Source organism: Lipotes vexillifer, unplaced genomic scaffold (genome assembly GCF_000442215.2).
Source record: "Lipotes vexillifer unplaced genomic scaffold, Lipotes_vexillifer_v1.1 scaffold450, whole genome shotgun sequence".
Classification (NCBI taxonomy): Eukaryota; Metazoa; Chordata; class Mammalia; order Artiodactyla; family Lipotidae; genus Lipotes; species Lipotes vexillifer.
In genome coordinates, this window is record NW_006794180.1 from 1101132 (window position 1) to 1114586 (window position 13455).

The 13455-nt window shown below is 37.4% G+C and overlaps 1 protein-coding gene across 1 annotated transcript in view; it reads right to left on the reverse strand.

Moving 5' to 3' along the window:
* Positions 1 to 6031: 6031 nt before the first annotated feature.
* Positions 6032 to 13455, reverse strand: part of ORC5 (origin recognition complex subunit 5) — a 72364-nt gene continuing 64940 nt past the window's right edge. Inside the window, exon 14 of the mRNA XM_007467060.1 lies at positions 6032 to 6832. Coding sequence (XP_007467122.1) covers positions 6787 to 6832 — 46 coding nt within the window. The 3' untranslated portion in view covers positions 6032 to 6786. The remainder of the gene's footprint in view (positions 6833 to 13455) is intronic.

Sequence of the window (13455 nt, forward strand, 5' to 3'; positions counted from 1 at the left end):
CCCTCTGCCCATTTTTTGATTGGGGTTTTTTTTTTCATATTGAGCTGAATGAGCTGTTTGTATATTTTGGAGATTAATCCCTTGTCAGTTGCTTGTATGTATAACTGATACACATTGCTGTACAGCAGAAATTAACACAACATTGTAGATCAACTATACTCCAATAAAAATTTTTTAGAAAGAAACAGTTAAAATATGCAAATGAAATAAAATATTTACAACCTATTAAAAAAGAACCAAAGTCCTTCAATGCCCTGCAAGGCTACACATGACCTGGCACCCATTACCTCTCTGATCCCATCTCCTACCAAGGTTGTCTTTGTCTCCTGTATTCCAACCATACTGGCCCCCTTGCAGCCAGAACTCCTGTGCTTTGGAGGAATGGAGAAGAGATGTTTGATGAGGGTATGTGTACAAGAAACAGTCTGTCACACTAACTCAAATTTTTAAAGGACATAAAATATATTCCATCTGCATTCCATATTTTTATTTTCAGCCTATTATGCTCCACGTGGTGATTTAAAGCATGCTTGCAAATTCTGTGACACTCCTTCTATCAAGAGGTGGGTATAATAATTCCCTTCCCTTTAAATAAAAGGAGGACTTAATCACTGCCTTAATCACAATACTGCAAAAGTGATGCTATGAAACTTCTGAGGCTTGATTAGAAAAGGCCATGCAGCATCTGCTAGTTTCTCTTGGCATGCTGACTTTCGGAACCTCGTCACCATTCCATGAAGTGGAGAGAACACATGAGAGACCACGTGTAGGTATTCCAGGTAGGAGCCATTAGCCAGTGTCAGCCTCCAGACAAGGGTGAGGAAACCAGCTTTCATGTGATTCAACTCCAGTCTCAAGTTGCCCCAAGGGATACCACTTTGAGCCAAGCTCTGCTCAAACTGCAGATTCATGATCAAAATAAATGATTGCTGTTTTTGCTTTGTCATCCAGATATAGATAATGGAACGTTCTGTTTCCACACCATTTCTGATTTGTATTTCCACAAATTAGCATCTACTTCACTGCCCTCCTCCTTCCATACTTCAACTTTTGTCTCTCTCCCCTCACTTTGGTGCTTCTTTTGTTCTTACTCCCATTTTATTATCATGACAAGCATTTTAAATAAGCAATTCTACTGAAAGAGACATATTGGCCACACATATTTGAGAATTGGTGTTTGATGTTATAGCTTTGAAATATATTGCTTTTCATTATGTTGATGTGGTTTCACATTTTTATATACTTGGATGTAAGTGATTTACAAAAAACAAAAAACAAAACCATTGTCATTCTAAACATTTTTGATGAAATACCAAACTTAAGTCCTACCAGTCATGTTGCACAGGCTGCTATGAGAATCATTAATCTTCACCTGATCTGTCCTTTCTTTCTCAATATAAAAGACACAATTACCCCTTTTCTTTAAACTACCAGAACAATATAGTAACTAAAGTAAATATACCAAAACTTTTACTTACAGAGGCTATCTCTGAATGTTGTTAACTGATGACTTTTACTTCTTCATGATTGCCCCAAATTTCCACAGTAAACATGTGTTCCTTTTACAATAATTAAAAACAGACTTTTAAATTATATATAACAGCATTATAAAAAACAAATTCTAAATTGTTTTCTCTTTAAACAGGGGTGGGGCTCTTCTCACATTCTGGGTTTTTTTTTTACAGTTTAACCCAGAACTTTTATCATAAAGAAATCAGGCGACCAGCCCAGGCTGCAGGGAGCTGTGGGCAGCGTCCTCTTCTGTTCAACATTTCCAAAGTTTTATTCTTACCTAACCTGGGGAATTAGCTCTCCTAGTCTAGTAATCTAAGAAAATTTCTTTTTATTGGTACATGTTTTATTTCTCCCATATAACTTTCAGTTACAATATCACTATTTAAAAAATTGATTTTTTAGATATACTTATTTTTCTCTGTAGGTCACTTCAGCTTAATTATTATGTTTTTACACTCAGAGGCATTTGTAGCAGCTGCCTGTTTTATCCCTCCTCAAGCCATGTGGCTCTTTCCCATGTCTTTCCATCCTCTCAATGACTAGGCTTTAGTTATCAATATTTTTCAATTAAAAAAAGAAAGATTGATGTAGAAAACAGCAGGGGTTTCTATTTCAGCATCCTTTCTCACGGATGCTTACGGGGTTAGTGCATCTCTGTTCCTCTAAGCCTCTCTTCATTTCCAGCTGGATGAATCCCATGAACTAGGATGGCTGAATGTTCCTTCCCAGAGAAAGTGAACCTAAAGTGGTTTCAGAAATTCTAGGGCACACATAAGCCAGTGTAATGCCTCTATTATTATGAAAGTTGGTCCAAAGTGATAAAATCATGTGTTTGGATCTAACATTCTCCACAGAACTAAGACGCTAAGTGGGTTTGGTTTTTCCTTTTGGGACCAAATACTAAATGAGACTTGGCCCAGGTCTCTTATTGCCACTTCTTATACTGAAAGAGATGGGGTTTATATGAATAGTGGAGAACTCTTATTTGAAAAAATAAAATTAACCTGCAGTTCTGTGGTGAGTTGATTAGCAATAGTTATGACCACCTTCTCAATTCATTTCAAGATGGTTTCTCCCTCACTAGGTCAAGAACAGTTTTCACCTCTATTCTGGTGACCCCTACATTAATGCTTGGCAGTAACTCTGATCTCTAACTAGATCCAGCTACACACTTGACACTCCACTTGGATAAGCACCTCAATGGCCCACGTTCAAAACTGAACTCACGATCCTCTTCATCCCACAGACCTAGTCGTTCCCTCAGGATTTCCTATTTCGAGGAACAGCTCTCCCAATGCTGATAGCACCTGTTGTCCAGGACAGAAATCTGTCTCCTTTGTTCACTGCTGTATCTCCTACTCCTACACCCAACACAACGCCTGACACATAGATGGTACTTAGTATTTTTTTTTTGAATGAATACCAAATAATTTTATGGGAACTTCCATTAAATAGGACTCTCAACTTCCTCAAAGACCAATGAAACGGATTATGGTTTATCCAAAACCGCAAGCGAATCTCTACTGCCTCTAAAATCCAGACTCTTTTCTCATGCCAAAGCCACCACTATTTACTCAAACAGCTGAATGCCTCCTAAAATCCCATCATTATTGTGCATCAACATGCAGTTAAATGAATGAATTGATTATAATTTTCTCTGCTCTACCAAATTTCTACTTCTCAAACTGTGCTTCATGAATGTGTCACTGCTGGAAAATGAACACTAACTGTGCATTGAGGGCATTTAACAGCAAATTTCAGTGAAACGTTGATATCTTGATAGGAAAGATTTCTTTGAGCTCTACCAAGCATTTCTGAAAGCAAATTGTGTCAGCAGACTGAAATTACATACAAAATTATCTAAACTATTTTACATATGATACAGTCACACTTTGTAGGAGATGAAGCTTTCAAAATGTAGGGGATGAAGCTGAATAATATCAACCTCTGGTTAATTACTTCCAATCTAAGTCTCTGCTCATGGAAAAAGGCATAAGATGCAACTATGGTACTCAATAGTGTGAGACTTCAGGTAAAAGCAGAGGATGCTATTACAGCCCTGGTCACATACATGGGCAGTTGTGGCATTTCATCTACTATTTTAGAGACTCTCTGAGTACTTAATGCGATAAGGGATGCACTATTCCTGGACTTGGTCCATTACTTTTCTTTTCTTTGCATAGTACAAGCAGAGTAGGGCATACCTTGGAGTAACAAAGGAGGCTTCTTCTTATGCTGAGCTTTCCTTGCTCCAGACCACCTTAATTACATTAAACAGTTGTTGGTTAACTAAATCCGTCAGAGGTATACCACTAATTGTACAGCCATCACACCTTGAGGGCAAACAATGTAACTCCTCAGTCACCTGCTCTCTGACTGATCATTCTCAGTTCATGCTTTTGACTATTCAACAAGATCCTGAAAAATAAGTAATGAAACCTACATGTGAATTAGAACCCAGTAGAAAATCCTTCAGTTCTAAAAATAAAAATCCAAGGTATTGCGTCCATTTGAATAATTCAAAAATTTTTAACAAGAAGTAAGTTTCCTAGATAGGATTAGGTAAGAGTACCTCTTCTCTGTTTAGTTGGAATGTTGTCATTCTGTCACTTAACTCCTTTCGAGGTCACAAATATTTCATGATAATAATAATAGCTAACATTTATTGAGCACTTACAAAGTGTCAAGTACCTTACTTAGATCAGGGTTTCTCAACCTTGGCACTACTGATACTTTGGACCAGATAATTCTGTTGTGGGACATGCATTTATGATGGTCAGGAGCAACCTAGGTCTCTACCCTCCCATACCTCACACCCAGTTGTGATAACCAAAAATGTCTCCAGAAATTGCTAAATATTCTCTGGTGGGCAAAATTGCCTCCAGTTGAGATCTACCACCTTAAATATATCAACTTATTTATTAATTCTCTAAACAGCTGCATGAGGGAAGTTCTAATTTCCATTGTATAGGTGAGAAAACAAGAGGCACAGAGAGATTCAATAATTTATCTAACATCACACAGCTCCTAGAGATACAGCTGGTGTTTGACAAAGGTAGTCTGACTCAAGAGCCCCAGCTCTTAACTGCTGCCCTAGAGACTTGACCCCTTTTTGACTTTTTAGGGCTTAATGAAGAGAGACTTGCTGGATCAGAATCCCTTCCAGAGTTACTGAAAAGGAACTGTTTCAGCAATGAAGACTGATTCAGGGATTGAAACTGACTTGAAAATAAGAGAGGGAATAAGGTCTCCTCCTTACTATGTATATCTGAGTCACGGTAATGGAAAGAAGACATTTTTAAAATGGAGGATCAACCATGTATAAAAAATCTAAAATCCCACAGCCTGGTAACTTTGTTCTTCTACCACCTAAATCATTTTTAGATCTAGGTAGAATAGATGCTTAATATAATTTAGACACCCCCTCTCTTAACAGAAATATCTGGCCCACCAGCCAGCATCATTCTCATCATTAGATTCCCTCCTCTAATTGGAGATTTATATCATCCAATTAGAAAATTCATTTGCAGATGACCCTTGTTAAAATGCTAATATCCACATTAAGCTCTGTTAGTCTTCGGTTAAGTAAATTAATCAAGTAAGTTAGTGAGTCATTTAGCAAGCCATTAGTAAGTAAATTACAAAACATAAAGTTTTCATGGCCCAGTCACAGGCAGGGAAAATCTGATTACAAGGTGTTTTGCAGGGAAGCCATACATAGGGCTGGTGGCACAGTGTGGGGCAGTACAAGATAAGCAAGGTGCTGGGCGGGGGACAGGTGGCCAGCACTGAGAAGGCAGGGAGAGTCACATACAGGAAACCTTGCCTCCTTTCTGTCTTCCCCAGTTCCCTATTTGACAATCTCTGTCCCCCCTCATATTCCAGAGTTCTTCCCTCAAAAGGCAGATTGGTCCCAGGCTATCCAAGAAAGATGCACAGCAGACCTGCCACTTTATAGCAAACTATGAGGGGCTGAAAATCCCCGAAGTGGCATTGCTCTTCCTTGAATCAGCTACTCAAACTGCCTTCTACTTGAATGATACACAGATTTCTACATGCAGTAAGCCTAAGCCTGAATTTGCAATGCACATGGCTTTTCCCTGGTCCTGGCTTCTCCAAACATCTGTGGAACACAAAATTTCACCATCTTCCATGGTACAAGAGACACAGGATGAGGGTGCTCCATGCTATCTTGTGTAGGCAGACAAAAAGGAATTTCATTCCTTCTCCCCCTACTCAGTACCTCTAAATAAATGCAAGTAGACAACCACTCGTTTTCTTTGATCCAGAAAGTGTCAGTCACTACATTAAAAGGCTTCCTATTTGGGGGTGCCTATTGTGAGAATTTTTCTTCAACAAGAGAATGAAAGAATAAAATGCAACTGAAATTTAAACTAGGCTCCGTAATTAAGCACTTTAAAGCTGCTCAAAATAATTTTCAAGCATTTACATGCTAACAGAAAATGTCTTAAAAAATATGAATAAACAAGAAAATCAGACCCAAGGTTCATAACTGATGTAACAGGAAAAAATTTTATTGTGGAACTATTAAAGGCCAATGATTAAAAAAAGGAAAGAAAACCATCATGCAGATTAAAAAGCTATGCTGCATAGTTAATTGCAAAAGTGACCAGATAAACCTCACCTAAGCATACTGCAGTTATCAAGTAGGCTTAGAGGTGGAAAGCTGCCCTATATCTGATCAAACTACCTTGCCTTTTGAGAAAATCAGGGTGAAAGATAAGCATATGCAAACTTGGATCTTAAAAAGAAACAAAAAACTTCTACTTATTATATTTTGCAACTATGATTTTTTTAAGTGGTGGCCTTAGGAAAATCTGCTTTGGCAAGCAACTGCAGAGGCTCCTGTGGAGAGGAAGTGAAAAGACTGGGCTTATATACAAGGGCTGCTGGCACGTTCAAAGTGCAGGGGATAGTTCACAGAGTAAAATGTAGTCCTAAGTAAATGGGTTTCAGGCAATTTCAGTGTTAAGATAACATCATTAAGAGTAGAACAGATTGTGCTCAAACCCTGCTGTTTATAATTAACACGTTCCTTCCAAATACTCCAGGGTCCCTGGTAAATAGTCTTCTGCTCACATTCACCCAGACCAATCAGAGTATTTTCATCAGATTCCATGCTGGGCCAGCACCTGTCTGGACAAATCCAATAGAGCCAAAGAACTCCTCTCCCTGGCCAACTGAGTAGTTGGATGAACACAGCTTGGCTTAGTCATTGTCACAGTGTCCATATGGCTTTGAAGCTTGTTTTCACAAGAAATCATACAAGTATTTTATTATGTCAAAGTTCACCGTCCTATAAACAAAAACAGATAGTATGTTAGCATCCTCACCCCTTAGACTGCTCAGCTTTGTATGTATGATTCTGAGAATCACATGCAAAATAATTCACAACTATTGCTAAACAAATTGACATTGTTTTTTTAAATGTCACTAGGAACAGACTTTCTTTAAAAAGTTTTTTTCCCCAACGCATAAAGTTTGCTTTTCTAAAAAAAGGAAACGAAGTCAGAATTATCCAACATTCTGTATTTCAGTTATACTACAGAAAGTTTGGATTTCATTTGAAAGCTATTTGCTTTTTGTCTAATAACCAGAATAAAGTAATTAGAGATGCAGAAGTATTTAAATCTTCTTTGCTTTTGAACATTGTTTATCTTCCCAAACACCTGTTTTATCATTACATAATGCATAGCTCATCTGTCCTCATTTGTAGTTTTCATTCTTTTCAGTCTTTTAACACTGGCTGACCTGTGTGTGTATTGTAACTAAATCTGTATGATACAAGAATACGATACAACAAACAGAGGATGTGAATGTATATTTTTGTACTCTGATGGCAGGCAGAATAAAATAGCAGGACACAGAGACATATAATTATTTTCCTTTCTCTAAACTCATTCTTCACTATAAATATTCAGACTTGGAGGTTTATTATTTGAATAAATGGTCAAAATAATTAGATATAATGATCTAGCAATAAGTATAAAATTAAAGCCTTAAAAGTATTCAATTCTACAAAAATAATCATCCATGTGAGAACAGCCTTTAAAGATGCACTAATTGCATGCTCTTATTTATTAAACCATCATCAATTAGTGTTTTTGTCTATCATTCTGTAATACACTTTCTAAAAAAGTTTCTAAGCAAATGACTGACATATCAAATATTTTAAAAAATCTGGAATGGGGAACTATAGATACTGCTTATGAAAACACATTTTAAAATAGCTCAAATGAGATGCTATGGCTATTGTGGTACCTAATGATGGAATGAAGAATACTTTAATTGTTTCATTACAATAGTGTCTCTTTGAAGAACACTAAAACTTTCCAAATTGTATAAAAACACTGTCAAAACAATTCTGTTATCATTAGCAGTAATAAAACAAGTAAAAAAACAACTAAAAATAGTTATTAAAATAAAAACTTATCTCAGGCATAAAGACACAAAAGGTATGGTTATTATATCATAAAGCTGTTCATTCTCATGTGCTTTTCTTTCATTCAACTCTAGAGCCCCACCAAATTTACTAGTAACAAGGTACCACTAACAAATCATTTTTTAAAAAATCATGAAAAGATTTTTCATGATTGGTTGAAAAGATCTTTTTTTAGAGATTTTAGAAGGAAACAGACATAGTAGGCTATTTTTAATCATAGGTAAAAAGGAAGGTTGAATTTGTATATCTCTCCAGGCACATTTCCCCACAATGATTTTGGGTCTTAAGGTTATAAACCTAAAGTGACAAGGTAAAGTGAACTTAATGTTAAGTAAGTTTTATTGTCTTTTGGATTTTTTTCTTTCTTTTTTTTGGCATTGAGTGGAAAAGAAAAAGTTTAGAAGAAGCTAAGATGAAAACAATTAAAATTCCAACACTATGGGACCAGAAGGCATTATTTGATAGACTATTACAAAGCCATGTAAAGTGATCAATATGAAGCCATAACTACAATATTAAGAGAGGTAAGGAGAAAAGAGAATTGCAACTATGTTGTGATAGCTACAGAGAAATGTTTGTATAATGGACTAGTACTAGAACATAAACAAATGAAAATACTGTGATTTGTTAGTGGTAGGACTCCTCCATCTTATCTAATAATCTTAACACTGCAGCATAATTTATGCAATAAATTTTTCTTTTTTAGAATGAATGGTCTGACTTAAAAATGCTAAGCAATTTACACTAAAAACACTTAAACACTTAAAAACACTAAGCATTTAAAGGTTCACTACAAAATAAATAAATAAATAAATAAAGGCTCACTACATTCCATTTCTCTGCTTTGCCACTGGGAAGTACTCAAGTAAACTGAATCATACAGTTAAGATTTTTGGACTTTTAAAAAAACTAAATTAATTGTGAAATGAATACGTAAGATCATTGCTCTAAGAAACATTTACTGCCCAAGATGTATGACTACCTTTCTCTATCATCCTTCCATCCCCCAGTATAAACAGGTGACTTACCCAACTGATCCCCACATATATTATTTTAAGACACAGCAGAATTTGATAGAATAACCACAGGGCAACATCAAAACTTAAATCACACGTTCCAAAGATAGTTTTAAAATACTACAGGAGATTCTCTCTCTCATAGAACACAAATAATTATTTTCTAAAGTAAGCATCTAGAAAGAAATAGGATAAACAAAAAGAATGTTGGTGGCACTCTGCCTAGGAGTAATTCTCAAACCAGAATTTAGAATACTTTAATACAAGTTAATTACATGGCATATATCTAAGGATTTAATTTTGCCTTTATCCTTTTATTTCACTTTGTTAATGCTTTTACTACACTGAAATACTTTTTTCTCATGGGATACTATTTTATTTCCTTTTACTTTTGTAGGCAGTTTGAGTTTTTCATGTTTAGCTTGGTCCTTCAGACAATTTGCAGTCATACAACTTTAAGCTGCAATCTTAGGTTACTTTGTAGTGTCTACCCACTGACTGTGGAGGGAAAAAATGAGAAACTTTAACTACCGTCAACATTAAGAACAACCCAGGGACAATATTTAATACATTTCTTGTCATCTGTCCTCTCCCATACTCTACCTCCATATTCTGTGCTCCTTTCTGGAACCAGCCTCCTAATGCTCCTCTGTCCAAATCTTTCCACTGTTCCTTGGTCAAGAACATTCTCTATGACCTCTACCTCTTCCATGAATGAATGTTTTTTTTCCTCTTCCAGGTTTAACTGAAAGTTGGCTCCCCCTGAAGGACCAAGCCTCTTCTTTCAGATCTTTCCAGTGAGGTTAGACTCTACTGCAGCCCAGGCAGTCCTGGCAGGTGGGCTCAGTGTCCCTGTGCAAAAAGCTCTGCTCCTCTGAGTCTCAGACCATTCCACTAACCACCCTTTATCCCCTTGTCACCACCTCTTAGTCAGCTAATAATGCAGCACCCCGTTCAGTCTTCCTCTCCATCCCAAGATCTACCTCAGCTTTAGTGACTTCACTGCACACTGTCCCTCTCTCTTACCTCCAGTGGAGACAACTAGTTCACGAACCTCTCTTCGCTTTCTCCTGATCTACAAATAATTACTGAGTATTATGTGCCAGGCACTGAACTATTAGCCCTCTACTAGCTTTACTTCCTTCCTTCCCTTCCTAGCTTAGACTCCATGGTTTGTCATTTCAAGCATTCATTTGCTAGCATCCACTGAATTCACCTGGCAAAACCCCAATCCTATGTGATTTCAATTACAGCCCTTTGCTGTCCCAGTACCTGGCATATGGAATGCCGTTGGAGAAGATCACAAGTTTCACAGATTGCTGCCACTGTAAATTCAAGGTCAGGAACCTCAACTGGGCCCTCAACACTAGCATCAAGTTGCTTTCCTTGTCAGCACTTTCTCCCGTTCCCCGCAGCAGCTATTTCAAATATCCATATTCCTCTCAAACTGCTAGTACTTCTGTCCTTAGTCTCAATATTGCCTCCTCCTTTACAGGCAAAATAGGAAACATCAGATCAGACCTTCTTCAACTTCTTGCCACCAAATCTCCCAATTCAGCTCCATCTGAATCCACCTTTTCCTCTTGTTATAATGCAAAGGGATTCCCCTCTCTCATCTAGGCCTATTTCTTTAACTAATATTTCTAAACCCCATGTTCTACACCTTTTCAAGGACTTTGTGCTTTAAATTAATAGCTCTCTTTTGTATCACTAACTCTCCTTCTCTAGAGTTCTTTCCTATCAGCATTTAAATATGCTCAAATCTTTAAAAAATAATTACCTGCTCACAACCCCACAATCTGTTTAGTAGGTAACAATCCTCTCTTCCTCTTTATAGCAAAAATATTCTAGAATGTAGGCACATGAGGATAGGATACAAATCTGTTATACTTCTTGCTATATTCCCAAAGCCTAGCATACGGATTATAATGGACAACACAATAAACCTTAAGTGAATAAAAAGCATCCTATTTACTGCATCAACTTTCTTATAAATACTACTTCAATGCCCTATAACCTGGTCACTACCCCACTGTATCCCTGAAAGTGTTCTTGATAAAGTTACACATATGACTGCTTTACCATTAAATCAGATAGACTCCTGACGCCTGATTTCTTGGTAGCAACTGACAACTTTGACCATTACTCCTTTGCCTTAGGTTTTTCTACCTTCCTTGTATAATATACAACTTTTTATATCACTGCTTTATTCACTTAAGCTTGTATCATGAGTGTTTTCCTGTGTTTTTATCCTTCAAAATTATGATTTTAAATAACCGCACAATGGTTTTTTTGTAAGAATATATAATAAATTACCGATCCATTCCCTTACTTTGGATATTTAGGTTGTGTCCTGTGATCTAATTGTTCATTCTCTGCCATGGGTGTCTGGAACTAGGGCTACCTACTTCACCTTTGCTAACTATCCTCGGGATCTCTGATCTCCACCAAACCTCAATTTGGAATGAAACTCTGTCTCCTTAGTAGCTCCCTTCTTCTTGCCGCCCCCAGAGTCAAGTCCACAACTGTTCCCTTTCATCTGAAGTTTTACTGCTAATCATGATTTTTAAAAAACATGCAATACTTTGGACATTTGGCATATATTAAGTTTAAAGTCTTGTGCTGGGTTTGAGTAAGGCAATGACTGACAGTCTCTGCTCCGAGTTTCATGGACTTATACTGTAGGGAGGAAGTTCTAATTACTGAATTAATTATTTACGTAAAATAATGATAAGTCTCAGAAGATAAGGGGACCTGTATAACTGTTTATAGTGTGTGTGTGCCGGCGTGAGCGATGGGAGATCATTGTATGTTTGAGATGGCTTCTTCAAGGAAGAGACATTTAAACTGAAATCTAAAGGTTACGCAGCAGTTAGTTAGATAAAGGAGAGGAGGAGTTGGGAAGTGCTGCATATGCAATGAATGGTGTATATGAAGAACTGAAAACAGCCAGAGCGGTTAAAGTGCAAATACCTAGGGGAGAAGATGTGCGTGGCAGGTATGGCTGGGCATAAAGGCCGGGGCCAGGTCACTGGGGCCTCGCCGGCTATTTTAAACATTCTGTCTTTTATCCTAAGAGTTATGGGAAACTATTGATATTAAAGACTTTTAAGTAGGAAGATGATATTAAATTTTTATAAGATCATTCTGGCAATAGTGTGGACAACAAATTATAAGGGAATAAGAGTAGACAGAAGACCAATTAGGAAGCTAACAGAGAAGAGATGATGGTGGCCTCGTCTACAGGGCTAACAAAACAAATGACAAAAGTGAATGAATTTGAGATACAATAGGAGGGACCCAACAGGCTCAAAAGGACTAATGCTTGGATACTGTGAGTGTGGGAGTGAGAAATGTCAAAAATAACTCCCAGGTTTCAGGCCTGTGCAACATGGCAGACTGAAGTGCTAATCACTGAACCAGGGAACACTGGAGGAAAGCTGCATCTCTCCTTTTTTGTTGGCAGGCAGAAGCAGAGGTAGGAATTCCTGAGTTCAGTTTTGTAAATACATTGATATAGGTGGGAAACATCCAATAAAGGTCAAGAATGTTAGAAAAAAGGTCTGGCCTTTAAAAACTGGGGAGTAAGATTAGTGCATAGATAGCTGTTGAAGCAGGGGTAAAGCTAAAATTACCTAGGAAAAAATATAATATGAAAAGAAAAAAGAGCCAAGCCTCAAGAACCAGCTACATTTACAGGTCAGGTGGATAGGATACACTGGCAAATGAGCTTTAGAAGAAACAGCCAAAGAATAAATACGAAAACCAGAAGACTGGAATCATGGGCTCTAGGAGAAGAGAGTTCTGAAAGACAGAGAGAAAGAGAGGTCAACCGTGTTGGGTGCCTGAAAGAACAGAACAGATAGTCTGAGGACTGCAAAAGGTTCTGGTGAAAGGGAGGAGATGGAATTCAGAGCAGAAGTGGAAGAATCCACCTTAGACAGTAAGAGGATCCCAACCTACTGATAAAGGAAAGACAGAAGATGGGCACCAATGTAGGTAGCTGAAGAAGTTCTCAACTGATAGTCTCAAAGTAGACTCTGTGAAACAGTGAAACAGTGAATGCTGAACAGAGTGAATACAGACATTAGGACTTGTGGTTTGAATAGAGTCAAAAATCTAGGTTGAAAAGAAACCTATGAACCACATGCTCTACTGTTCAGTACATGAGGTGGAATGGCTGGGAGGTTGGTAGAAGATAATCAGTCATAAGGAGAAGAGGAAAATAGAGCCAGATTTCAAGAGTCTCAAAGAAACCCACATTTTTACAAGAAATTGGGGGAAAGTAACAATCTAGAAATGGCAACAAGAAAAAAGGATAGCACTTATAGAGCATCCAACCCTGAGGGACTGGGGTTTGAGAAAGTAAGAAGCTACCAGTAGAGATAACTCTAGGGAAAGTAGTATCTCCAGGTAAGAATCAGGTTTTCATTAAGGCAGTGACAAAGAATATTAGGGAAA